Source organism: Eucyclogobius newberryi, unplaced genomic scaffold, assembly GCF_026437365.1.
Source record: "Eucyclogobius newberryi isolate DKJ021-1_F unplaced genomic scaffold, fEucNew1.0.hap1 SCAF_20, whole genome shotgun sequence".
In the NCBI taxonomy this organism is placed as follows: Eukaryota; Metazoa; Chordata; class Actinopteri; order Gobiiformes; family Gobiidae; genus Eucyclogobius; species Eucyclogobius newberryi.
Window position 1 is genome coordinate 29427188 of NW_027315835.1, and position 12578 is coordinate 29439765.

Here is a 12578-nt window from a genome sequence, read left to right on the forward strand (position 1 = left end):
CTCGCTGTGTGAAGGAGACGTTTCACAGGTCTTTCCTTCTGCTGCTGTCAGACTTTATAACAAACACTGTTAGTCCTGAACACGTGCAATACTTGACATACTTGACTGACTTAATCATGTAATCATGTGCAATACCGTCATATTCATGTGCAATTACTGTCGTACTCACAAGCAATTAAGGCCATATTCATGTGCAAACAACTGATGTAAATCAGAGTGTTTTGTTTACTTACCATTAGTATTCATATTATTTAGTCTTATGCTAGCTATTTTTACTTTACTTTATTATTTTATTATTTTATTATTTTAATATTTTCTTTTTATCTTTATCTTTTTTATTTTATCTTTTTATTTTTGTCCTCCATTCCCTATTAAGATATGAGAGGAGTTTTATTAACAAGAGTTTTTTTGAAACTTCTTATAAGTGATCTGTCCTTTTCCTCTGGATCAACTGCAGCGTAACAACCACATTTCCCCATGTGTGGACGATAAAGGAATATAATATATTATAATATATTATCTTAAACAGCAAAGTCATAGGTCAACAAGTCCATACTGTACATCACAGAAATGTAATGCACATTGATAAGAAGGCCTGATTCTTACAGACTGTTAAACCCGAACATAACGTCAAAAATAAAACAATATGAAATATAAGAAATGAATATCTTTGTATAAGATAAGATAAGATAATCCTTTATTGTGCCACATGGGGAAATTTCATTGTTGCACCGCAGGTAGATACAGTGGTAGATCCAGAAGAAAAGAACAGATCACTTATAGTAAGTTTGAAAAACACTCTCAGTAGAAGATCTCCTATAAACACAAACTCCCATAGACAAAACCTCCTATTTCATATCGCCCTAGTGATAATTCTGTGTGGACACTGTTGCACAAATCTGCAAAAGGACAGCGTTCATGGTCACTGGTCACTGGTCATGGTCACGATCATGGTCACGATCATGGTCACGGTCATGGTCACGGTCATGGTCACGGTCATGGTCACGGTCATGGTCACGGTCACTGGTCATGGTCACAGGTCACGGTCACTGGTTCTACGGGTGGCTGTGCATGTGCATCTCACTTCTCGCCACCAGATGGAGCTGTGGGATTACGTGAGACGTGTTGTGCACATCTGTGCTCTTCACTGGGACTGGCTTATCCCACTGACATTATGTATACATTTTTTGCAAAATAAGGTGCTAATATCAAACACATTTGGCCGCATGGCCCCAAGACAGAAATACTGAGGTCTACAATGCCATATAGTCCATTTGGTGAGCTGTTTTTGTCTTCTTCCTGGCCCAGTCGAGGTTTAGTCCCAGTATGAAACTGGTTTACAGGCTTATTTTAGCTTTTAGTCCGGCCCTTTCTCTGGATATGTTCACCGTAGTCTTTTTCTCTGTGTGACTGTAGAAAGTAAGCGTATACATGCATAGAAATAATAGACTACCTTATCCATATACGGACGGCGATGACGCGGAGTACAGAGGACTGGCGCAGGACTTTGTGGACTGGTGTCAGCGGAACCACCTCCTCATCAACGCGGGGAAGACCAAGGAGATGGTGGTGGACTTCCACAGAGGCCACTCTGCTGCCCCCTCACCAGTGAACATCCAGGGACGGGACATTGAGAGAGTGACTCATACAAGTACCTGGTGTTCATCTGAACCACAAACTGAACTGGACTCATAACACAGACGCACTGTACAGGAAGAGACAGAGTCGGCTCCACCTCCTGAGGAGACTCAGGTCTTCAGGAGTGACAGGGCCACTCCTGAAGACCTTCTATGACTCTGTGGTGGCATCAGCTCCTGTAGGTGTGGCCTGCTGGAGCAGCAGCATCACAGAGAGGGAGAGGAGGAAGCTGGACAGAGTCCTCAAGAAGTCCAGCTCCGTCCTGGGCTGTGCTCTGGACTCGGTGCAGGAGGTGGGGGACAGAAGGGTCCTGGCTAGATTCACATCTATGCTGGACCATGAGTGTCACCCCATGCAGGACACTCTGTCCCCTGCAGGACACTCTGTCCCCTGCAGGACACTCTGTACGCTCTAGAGAGCAGCTTCAGTGAGAGACTAATCCAAATTCGCAGGTCTTTCCTTCCAGCGTGGTGCTGGGATGGTGCTGGCATGGTGCTGGCATGGGGCTGGCATCGTGCTGGCGTGGTGCTGGCGTGGTGCTGGCATGGTGCTGGCATGGTGCTGGCATGGTGCTGGCGTGGTGCTGGCGTGGAGCATGGTGCTGGCATGGTGCTGGCGTGGTGCTGGAATGGTGCTGGTGTGGTGCTGGCATGGTGCTGGCATGGTGCTGGTGTGGTGCTACTGTGGTGCTGGCATGGTTCTGGCGTGGTGCTGGCGTGGAGCATGGTGCTGGCATGGTGCTGGCATGGTGCTGGCATGGTGCTGGCGTGGTGCTGGCATGGTGCTGGCATGGTGCTGGCATGGTGCTGGTGTGGTGCTGGCATGGTGCTGGTGTGGTGCTGGCGTGGTGCTGGCGTGGTGCTGGCGTGGCGCATGGTGCTGGCATGCTGCTGGCATGGTGTGTGGTGCTGGCGTGGTGCTGGTGTGGTGCTGGCTCGGTGCTGGCGTGGTGATGGTGTGGTGCTGGCGTGGTGCTGGCATGGGGCTGGCATGGTGCTGGCATGGTGCTGGCATGGGGCTGGCATGGTTCTGGCATGGTGCTGGCATGGTGCTGGCATGGTGCTGGCGTGGTGCTGGCATGGTGCTGGCGTGGTGCTGGCGTGGTGCTGGCATGGGGCTGGCATGGTGCTGGCATGGGGCTGGCATGGTGCTGGCATGGTGCTGGTGTGGAGCATGGTGCTGGCATTGTGCTGGCATGGAGCTGGCGTGGTGCTGGCATGGTGCTGGCATGGTGCTGGCATGGTGCTGGTGTGGTGCTGGCGTGGTGCTGGCATGGTGCTGGCGTGGTGCTGGGATGGTGCTGGCATGGTGCTGGCATGGGGCTGGCATCGTGCTGGCGTGGTGCTGGCGTGGTGCTGGCATGGTGCTGGCATGGTGCTGGCATGGTGCTGGCGTGGTGCTGGCATGGTGCTGGCGTGGTGCTGGCGTGGAGCATGGTGCTGGCGTGGTTCTGGCATGGTTCTGGCGTGGTGCTGGCATGGTGCTGGCGTGGTGCTGGCATGGTGCTGGCATGGTGCTGGCATGGTGCTGGTGTGGTGCTGGCATGGTGCTGGTGTGGTGCTGGTGTGGTGCTGGCGTGGTGTTGGCATGGTGCTGGTGTGGTGCTGGCGTGGTGTTGGCATGGTGCTGGTGTGGTGCTGGTGTGGTGCTGGTGTAGTGCTGGCATGGTGCTGGCATGGTGCTGGCATGGTGCTGGCGTGGTGCTGGAATGGTGCTGGTGTGGTGCTGGCATGGTGCTGGCATGGTGCTGGCATGGTGCTGGCGTGGTGCTGGCATGGTGCTGGCATGGTGCTGGCATGGTGCTGGTGTGGTGCTGGCATGGTGCTGGCGTGGTGCTGGCGTGGTGCTGGCATGGTGCTGGCATGGTGCTGGCATGGTGCTGGTGTGGTGCTGGCATGGTGCTGGCATGGTGCTGGCATGGTGCTGGTGTGGTGCTGGCATGGTGCTGGCGTGGTGCTGGCGTGGTGCTGTCGTGGCGCATGGTGCTGGCATGCTGCTGGCATGGTGTGTGGTGCTGGCGTGGTGCTGGTGTGGTGCTGGCGTGGAGCATGGTGCTGGCATGGGGCTGGAATGGTGCTGGCATGGTGCTGGCGTGGTGCTGGCATGGTGCTGGCATGGTGCTGGCATGGTGCTGGCATGGTGCTGGCGTGATGCTGGCATGGTTCTGGCGTGGTGCTGGCATGGTGCTGGTGTGGTGCTGGCATGGTGCTGGCGTGGTGCTGGCATGGTGCTGGTGTGGTGCTGGCGTGGAGCGTGGTGCTGGCATGGTGCTGGCGTGATGCTGACGTGGTGCTGGCATGGTGCTGGCATGGTGCTGGCATGGTGCTGGCATGGTGCTGGTGTGGTGCTGGCGTGGAGCGTGGTGCTGGCATGGTGCTGGTGTGGTGCTGGCGTGGTGCTGGCATGGTGCTGGCATGGTGCTGGTGTGGTGCTGGCGTGGAGCGTGGTGCTGGCATGGTGCTGGCATGGTGCTGGTGTGGTGCTGGCGTGGTGTTGGCATGGTGCTGGTGTGGTGCTGGTGTGGTGCTGGTGTAGTGCTGGAATGGTGCTGGTGTGGCTCTGGCATGGTGCTGGCATGGTGCTGGCATGGTGCTGGTGTGGTGCTACTGTGGTGCTGGCATGGTTCTGGCGTGGTGCTGGCGTGGAGCATGGTGCTGGCATGGTGCTGGCATGGTGCTGGCATGGTGCTGGCGTGGTGCTGGCATGGTGCTGGCATGGTGCTGGCATGGTGCTGGCGTGGTGCTGGCATGGTGCTGGTGTGGTGCTGGCGTGGTGCTGGCGTGGTGCTGGCGTGGCGCATGGTGCTGGCATGGTGTGTGGTGCTGGCATGGTGCTGGTGTGGTGCTGGCGTGGAGCGTGGTGCTGGCATGGTGCTGGCGTGATGCTGGCGTGGTGCTGGCATGGTGCTGGCATGGTGCTGGCATGGTGCTGGTGTGGTGCTGGCGTGGAGCGTGGTGCTGGCATGGTGCTGGCATGGTGCTGGTGGGGTGCTGGCGTGGAGCGTGGTGCTGGCATGGTGCTGGCATGGTGCTTGCGTGGTGATGGCATGGGGCTGGCATGGTTCTGGCATGGTGCTGGTGTGGTGCTGGCATAGTGCGGGCATGGTGCTGGTGTGGTGCTGGCATGGTGCTGGCATAGTGCTGGCATGGTGCTGGTGTGGTGCTGGCATGGTGCTGGCATGGTGCTGGCGTGGTAATGGCATGGTGCTGGCATGGTGCTGGCATGGTGCTGGCATGGTGCTGGCGTGGAGCATCGTGCTGGCGTGGTGCTGGCATGGTGCTGGCGTGGTGCTGGCATGGGGCTGGCATGGTGCTGGTGTGGTGCTGGCGTGGTGCTGGCGTGGCATATGGTGCTGGCATGCTGCTGGCATGGTGTGTGGTTCTGGCGTGGAGCATGGTGCTGGCATGGGGCTGGCGTGGTGCTGGCATGGTGCTGGCATGGTGCTGGCATGGTGCTGGCATGGTGCTGGCGTGGAGCATGGTGCTGGCATGGGGCTGGAATGGTGCTGGCATGGTGCTGGCGTTGTGCTGGCATGGGGCTGGCATGGTGCTGGCGTGGTGCTGGCGTGGAGCATGGTGCTGGCATGGGGCTGGAATGGTGCTGGCATGGTGCTGGCGTGGTGCTGGCATGGTTCTGGAATGGTGCTGGCATGGTGCTGGCATGGTGCTGGCATGGTGCTGGCATGGGGCTGGCATGGTGCTGGCGTGGTGCTGGCATGGTTCTGGAATGGTGCTGGCATGGTGCTAGTGTGGTGCTGGCGTGGTGCTGGTGTGGAGCATGGTGCTGGCATGGTGCTGGCATGGTGCTGGCATGGTGCTGGCATGGTGCTGGCGTGATGCTGGCGTGGTGCTGGCATGGTGCTGGCATGGTGCTGGCATGGTGCTGGTGTGGTGCTGGCATGGTGCTGGTGTGGTGCTGGCGTGATGCTGGCGTGGTGCTGGCATGGTGCTGGCATGGTGCTGGCGTGGTGCTGGTGTGGTGCTGGCATGGTGCTGGTGTGGTGCTGGCGTGGTGCCGGCGTGGAGCGTGGTGCTGGCATGGTGCTGGCATGGTGCTGGCATGGTGCTGGCATGGTGCTGGTGTGGTGCTGGCATGGTGCTGGTGTGGTGCTGGCATGGTGCTGGTGTGGTGCTGGCGTGGTGCTGGCGTGGTGCCGGCGTGGAGCGTGGTGCTGGTGTGGTGCTGGCATGGTGCTGGCATGGTGCTGGCGTGGTGCTGGCATGGTGCTGGCATGGTGCTGGTGTGGTGCTGGTGTGGTGCTGGTGTGGTGCTGGCGTGGTGCTGGCATGGTACTGGTGTGGTGCTGGCATGGTGCTGGCGTGGTGCTGGCATGGTGCTGGCGTGGAGCATGGTGCTGGCATGGTGCTGGTGTGGTGCTGGCATGGTGCTGGCGTGGGGCTGGCATGGTGCTGGTGTGGTGCTGGCATAGTGCTGGCATGGTGCTGGTGTGGTGCTGGCATGGTGCTGGCATGGTGCTGGCGTGGTGCTGGCATGGTGCTGGCATGGTGCTGGCATGGTGCTGGCGTGGAGCATCGTGCTGGCATGGGGCTGGCATGGTGCTTGTGTGGTGCTGGCGTGGTGCTGGCGTGGCATATGGTGCTGGCATGCTGCTGGCATGGTGCTGGTGTGGTGCTGGCATGGTGCTGGCGTGGTGCTGGCGTGGTGCTGGTGTGGAGCATGGTGTTGGCGTGGTGCTGGCGTGGTGCTGGCGTGGCGCATGGTGCTGGCATGCTGCTGGCATGGTGTGTGGTGCTGGCGTGGTGCTGGTGTGGTGCTGGCGTGGAGCATGGTGCTGGCATGGTTCTGGAATGGTGCTGGCATGGTGCTAGTGTGGTGCTGGCATGGTGCTGGCGTGGTGCCGGCGTGGTGCTGGTGTGGAGCATGGTGCTGGCATGGTGCTGGCATGGTGCTGGTGTGGTGCTGGCATGGTGCTGGCATGGTGCTGGCATGGTGCTGGTGTGGTGCTGGCGTGATGCTGGCGTGGTGCTGGCATGGGGCTGGCATGGTGCTGGCATGGTGCTGGCGTGGTGCTGGCATGGTTCTGGAATGGTGCTGGCATGGTGCTAGTGTGGTGCTGGCATGGTGCTGGCGTGGTGCCGGCGTGGTGCTGGTGTGGAGCATGGTGCTGGCATGGTGCTGGCATGGTGCTGGCATGGTGCCAGTGTGGTGCTGGCGTGATGCTGGCGTGGTGCTGGCATGGTGCTGGCATGGTGCTGGTGTGGTGCTGGCATGGTGCTGGTGTGGTGCTGGCATGGTGCTGGTATGGTGCTGGTGTGGTGCTGGCGTGGTGCTGGCATGGTGCTGGCATGGTGCTGGCATGGTGCTGGTGTGGTGCTGGCATGGTGCTGGCATGGTGCTGGCGTGGTGCTGGCATGGTGCTGGCATGGTGCTGGTGTGGTGCTGGTGTGGTGCTGGCGTGGTGCTGGCATGGTGCTGGTGTGGTGCTGGCGTGATGCTGGCGTGGTGCTGGCATGGTGCTGGCATGGTGCTGGCATGGTGCTGGTGTGGTGCTGGCATGGTGCTGGTATGGTGCTGGTGTGGTGCTGGCGTGGTGCTGGCATGGTGCTGGCATGGTGCTGGCATGGTGCTGGCATGGTGCTGGTGTGGTGCTGGCGTGGAGCGTGGTGCTGGCATGGTGCTGGCATGGTGCTGGTGTGGTGCTGGCGTGGTGCTGGCGTGGTGCCGGCGTGGAGCGTGGTGCTGGCATGGTGCTGGCATGGTGCTGGCATGGTGCTGGCATGGTGCTGGTGTGGTGCTGGTGTGGTGCTGGCGTGGTGCTGGCATGGTGCTGGCATGGTGCTGGCGTGGTGCTGGCATGGTTCTGGAATGGTGCTGGCATGGTGCTAGTGTGGTGCTGGCATGGTGCTGGCGTGGTGCCGGCGTGGTGCTGGTGTGGAGCATGGTGCTGGCATGGTGCTGGCATGGTGCTGGCATGGTGCCAGTGTGGTGCTGGCGTGATGCTGGCGTGGTGCTGGCATGGTGCTGGCATGGTGCTGGTGTGGTGCTGGCATGGTGCTGGTGTGGTGCTGGCATGGTGCTGGTATGGTGCTGGTGTGGTGCTGGCGTGGTGCTGGCATGGTGCTGGCATGGTGCTGGCATGGTGCCAGTGTGGTGCTGGCGTGATGCTGGCGTGGTGCTGGCATGGTGCTGGCATGGTGCTGGTGTGGTGCTGGCATGGTGCTGGTATGGTGCTGGTGTGGTGCTGGCATGGTGCTGGTGTGGTGCTGGCGTGATGCTGGCGTGGTGCTGGCATGGTGCTGGCATGGTGCTGGCATGGTGCTGGTGTGGTGCTGGCATGGTGCTGGTATGGTGCTGGTGTGGTGCTGGCGTGGTGCTGGCATGGTGCTGGCATGGTGCTGGCATGGTGCTGGCATGGTGCTGGTGTGGTGCTGGCGTGGAGCGTGGTGCTGGCATGGTGCTGGCATGGTGCTGGTGTGGTGCTGGCGTGGTGCTGGCGTGGTGCCGGCGTGGAGCGTGGTGCTGGCATGGTGCTGGCATGGTGCTGGCATGGTGCTGGCATGGTGCTGGTGTGGTGCTGGTGTGGTGCTGGCGTGGTGCTGGCGTGGTGCTGGCATGGTGCTGGCATGGTGCTGGCATGGTGCTGGTGTGGTGCTGGCATGGTGCTGGCATGGTGCTGGCGTGGTGCTGGCATGGTGCTGGCATGGTGCTGGTGTGGTGCTGGTGTGGTGCTGGCGTGGTGCTGGCATGGTACTGGTGTGGTGCTGGCATGGTGCTGGCGTGGTGCTGGCATGGTGCTGGTGTGGTGCTGGCATAGTGCTGGCATGGTGCTGGTGTGGTGCTGGCATGGTGCTGGCATGGTGCTGGCGTGGTGCTGGCATGGTGCTGGCATGGTGCTGGTGTGGTGCTGGCATGGTGCTGGTATGGTGCTGGTGTGGTGCTGGCATGGTGCTGGTGTGGTGCTGGCGTGATGCTGGCGTGGTGCTGGCATGGTGCTGGCATGGTGCTGGCATGGTGCTGGTGTGGTGCTGGCATGGTGCTGGTATGGTGCTGGTGTGGTGCTGGCGTGGTGCTGGCATGGTGCTGGCATGGTGCTGGCATGGTGCTGGCATGGTGCTGGTGTGGTGCTGGCGTGGAGCGTGGTGCTGGCATGGTGCTGGCATGGTGCTGGTGTGGTGCTGGCGTGGTGCTGGCGTGGTGCCGGCGTGGAGCGTGGTGCTGGCATGGTGCTGGCATGGTGCTGGCATGGTGCTGGCATGGTGCTGGTGTGGTGCTGGTGTGGTGCTGGCGTGGTGCTGGCGTGGTGCTGGCATGGTGCTGGCATGGTGCTGGCATGGTGCTGGTGTGGTGCTGGCATGGTGCTGGCATGGTGCTGGCGTGGTGCTGGCATGGTGCTGGCATGGTGCTGGTGTGGTGCTGGTGTGGTGCTGGCGTGGTGCTGGCATGGTACTGGTGTGGTGCTGGCATGGTGCTGGCGTGGTGCTGGCATGGTGCTGGTGTGGTGCTGGCATAGTGCTGGCATGGTGCTGGTGTGGTGCTGGCATGGTGCTGGCATGGTGCTGGCGTGGTGCTGGCATGGTGCTGGCATGGTGCTGGCATGGTGCTGGCGTGGAGCATCGTGCTGGCATGGTGCTGGCGTGGAGCATGGTGCTGGCATGGTGCTGGTGTGGTGCTGGCATGGTGCTGGCATGGGGCTGGCATGGTGCTGGTGTGGTGCTGGCATAGTGCTGGCATGGTGCTGGTGTGGTGCTGGCATGGTGCTGGCATGGTGCTGGCGTGGTGCTGGCATGGTGCTGGCATGGTGCTGGCATGGTGCTGGCGTGGAGCATCGTGCTGGCATGGGGCTGGCATGGTGCTTGTGTGGTGCTGGCATGGTGCTGGCATGCTGCTGGCATGGTGCTGGTGTGGTGCTGGCATGGTGCTGGCGTGGTGCTGGCGTGGTGCTGGTGTGGAGCATGGTGTTGGCGTGGTGCTGGCGTGGTGCTGGCGTGGCGCATGGTGCTGGCATGCTGCTGGCATGGTGTGTGGTGCTGGCGTGGTGCTGGTGTGGTGCTGGCGTGGAGCATGGTGTGGTGCTGGCGTGGTGCTGGTGTGGTGCTGGCGTGGAGCATGGTGCTGGAATGGGGCTGGAATGGTGCTGGCGTGGTGCTGGCATGGTTCTGGAATGGTGCTGGCATGGTGCTGGTGTGGTGCTGGCATGGTGCTGGCATGGTGCTGGCATGGTGCTGGTGTGGTGCTGGCGTGATGCTGGCGTGGTGCTGGCATGGGGCTGGCATGGTGCTGGCATGGTGCTAGTGTGGTGCTGGCATGGTGCTGGCGTGGTGCCGGCGTGGTGCTGGTGTGGAGCATGGTGCTGGCATGGTGCTGGCATGGTGCCAGTGTGGTGCTGGCGTGATGCTGGCGTGGTGCTGGCATGGTGCTGGCATGGTGCTGGTGTGGTGCTGGCATGGTGCTGGTATGGTGCTGGTGTGGTGCTGGCGTGGTGCTGGCATGGTGCTGGCATGGTGCTGGCATGGTGCTGGTGTGGTGCTGGCATGGTGCTGGCATGGTGCTGGCGTGGTGCTGGCATGGTGCTGGCATGGTGCTGGTGTGGTGCTGGTGTGGTGCTGGCGTGGTGCTGGCATGGTGCTGGTGTGGTGCTGGCGTGGTGCTGGCATGGTGCTGGCGTGGAGCATGGTGCTGGCATGGTGCTGGTGTGGTGCTGGCATGGTGCTGGCATGGGGCTGGCATGGTGCTGGTGTGGTGCTGGCATGGTGCTGGCATGGTGCTGGCGTGGTGCTGGTGTGGAGCATGGTGCTGGTGTGGTGCTGGCATGGTGCTGGCGTGGTGCTGGCGTGGTGCTGGCGTGGTGCTGGCGTGGTGCTGGCGTGGTGCTGGCATGGTGCTGGCATGGTGCTGGTGTGGTGCTGGCATGGTGCTGGCATGGTGCTGGCGTGGTGCTGGTGTGGAGCATGGTGCTGGTGTGGTGCTGGCATGGTGCTGGCGTGGTGCTGGCGTGGTGCTGGCGTGGTGCTGGCGTGGTGCTGGCATGGTGCTGGCATGGTGCTGGTGTGGTGCTGGCATGGTGCTGGCATGGTGCTGGCATGGTGTGTGGTGCTGGCGATGTGCTGGCGTGGTGCTGGCTTGGAGCATGGTGCTGGCGTGGTGCTGGCGTGGTGCTGGCATGGTGCTGGCATGGTGCTGGCATGGTGCTGGTGTGGTGCTGGGATGGTGCTGGCATGGTGCTGGCATGGTGCTGGCATGGTGCTGGCATGGTGCTGGCGTGGTGCTGGCATGGTGTTGGTGTGGTGCTGGCGTGGTGCTGGCGTGGTGCTGGCAGGGAGCATGGTGCTGGCGTGGTTCTGGCATGGTTCTGGCGTGGTGCTGGCATGGTGCTGGCGTGGTGCTGGCATGGTGCTGGTGTGGTGTGTGGTGCTGGCGTGGAGCATGGTGCTGGCATGGTGCTGGTGTGGTGCTGGCATGGTGCTGGCATGGTACTGGCATGGTGCTGGCATGGTTCTGGCATGGTGCTGGCATGGTGCTGGCATGGTTCTGGCGTGGTGCTGGCGTGGTGCTGGCATGGTGCTGGCGTGGTGCTGGTGTGGTGCTGGCATGGTGCTGGCGTGGTGCTGGTGTGGAGCATGGTGCTGGCGTGGTGCTGGCATGGTGTGTGGTGCTGGCGTGGTGCTGGTGTGGTGCTGGCGTGGAGCATGGTGCTGGCGTGGTGCTGGCGTGGCGCATGGTGCTGGCATGGTGCTGGCGTGGTGCTGGCATGGTGCTGGCATTGTGCTGGCATGGTTCTGGCGTGGTGCTGGCGTGGTGCTGGCATGGTGCTGGCGTGGTGCTGGTGTGGGGCTGGCATGGTGCTGGTGTGGTGCTGGCGTGGTGCTGGTGTGGAGCATGGTGCTGGCGTGGTGCTGGCGTGGCGCATGGTGCTGGCATGCTGCTGGCATGGTGTGTGGTGCTGGCGTGGTGCTGGTGTGGTGCTGGCGTGGAGCATGGTGCTGGCGTGGTGCTGGCGTGGCGCATGGTGCTGGCATGCTGCTGGCATGGTGTGTGGTGCTGGCGTGGTGCTGGTGTGGTGCTGGCGTGGAGCATGGTGCTGGCATGGGGCTGGAATGGTGCTGGCGTGGTGCTGGCATGGTGCTGGCATGGTGCTGGCATGGTGCTGGTGTGGTGCTGGCATGGTGCTGGCATGGTGCTGGCATGGTGTGTGGTGCTGGCGATGTGCTGGCGTGGTGCTGGTGTGGAGCATGGTGCTGGCGTGGTGCTGGCGTGGTGCTGGCATGGTGCTGGCATGGTGCTGGCATGGTGCTGGTTTGGTGCTGGCATGGTGCTGGCGTGTTGCTGGAGTGGTGCTGGCGTGGAGCATGGTGCTGGCGTGGTGCTGGCGTGGCACATGGTGCTGGCATGGTGCTGGCATGGTGCTGGCATGGTGCTGGCATGGTGCTGGCGTGGTGCTGGCATGGTGCTGGTGTGGTGCTGGCGTGGAGCATGGTGCTGGCGTGGTGCTGGCATGGTGCTGGTGTGGTGCTGGCATGGTGCTGGCATGGTGCTGGCATGGGGCTGGCATGGTGCTGGCATGGGGCTGGCATGGTGCTGGCATGGTGCTGGTTTGGAGCATGGTGCTGGCGTGGTGCTGGCGTGGTGCTGGCATGGTGCTGGCATGGTGCTGGCATGGTGCTGGTGTGGTGCTGGCGTGGTGCTGGCATGGGGCTGGAATGGTTCTGGCATGGTGCTGGCATGGTGCTGGCATGGTGCTGGCATGGTGCTGGCGTGGTGCTTGCATGGTGTTGGTGTGGTGCTGGCGTGGTGCTGGCGTGGTGCTGGCGTGGAGCATGGTGCTGGCGTGGTTCTGGCATGGTTCTGGCGTGGTGCTGGCATGGTGCTGGTGTGGTGCTGGCATTAGACTACTGTAACTCCCTGCTTGCAGCGTGTCCTAAAAGCTCCATAAAAAGCTTTCAACTGGTTCAAAATGCAGCAGCAAGATTACTAACAGGAAC

The 12578-nt window shown here is 61.5% G+C and overlaps 1 protein-coding gene across 1 annotated transcript in view; it reads left to right on the forward strand.

Annotated features, from left to right (window-relative positions):
- Window positions 1-950: 950 nt before the first annotated feature.
- Window positions 951-12578, forward strand: part of LOC140368789 (ras-associating and dilute domain-containing protein-like) — a 72786-nt gene continuing 61158 nt past the window's right edge. The window contains exon 1 of the mRNA XM_072455846.1: window positions 951-1039. Within this exon, the coding sequence (XP_072311947.1) occupies window positions 951-1039 (89 nt within the window). The remainder of the gene's footprint in view (window positions 1040-12578) is intronic.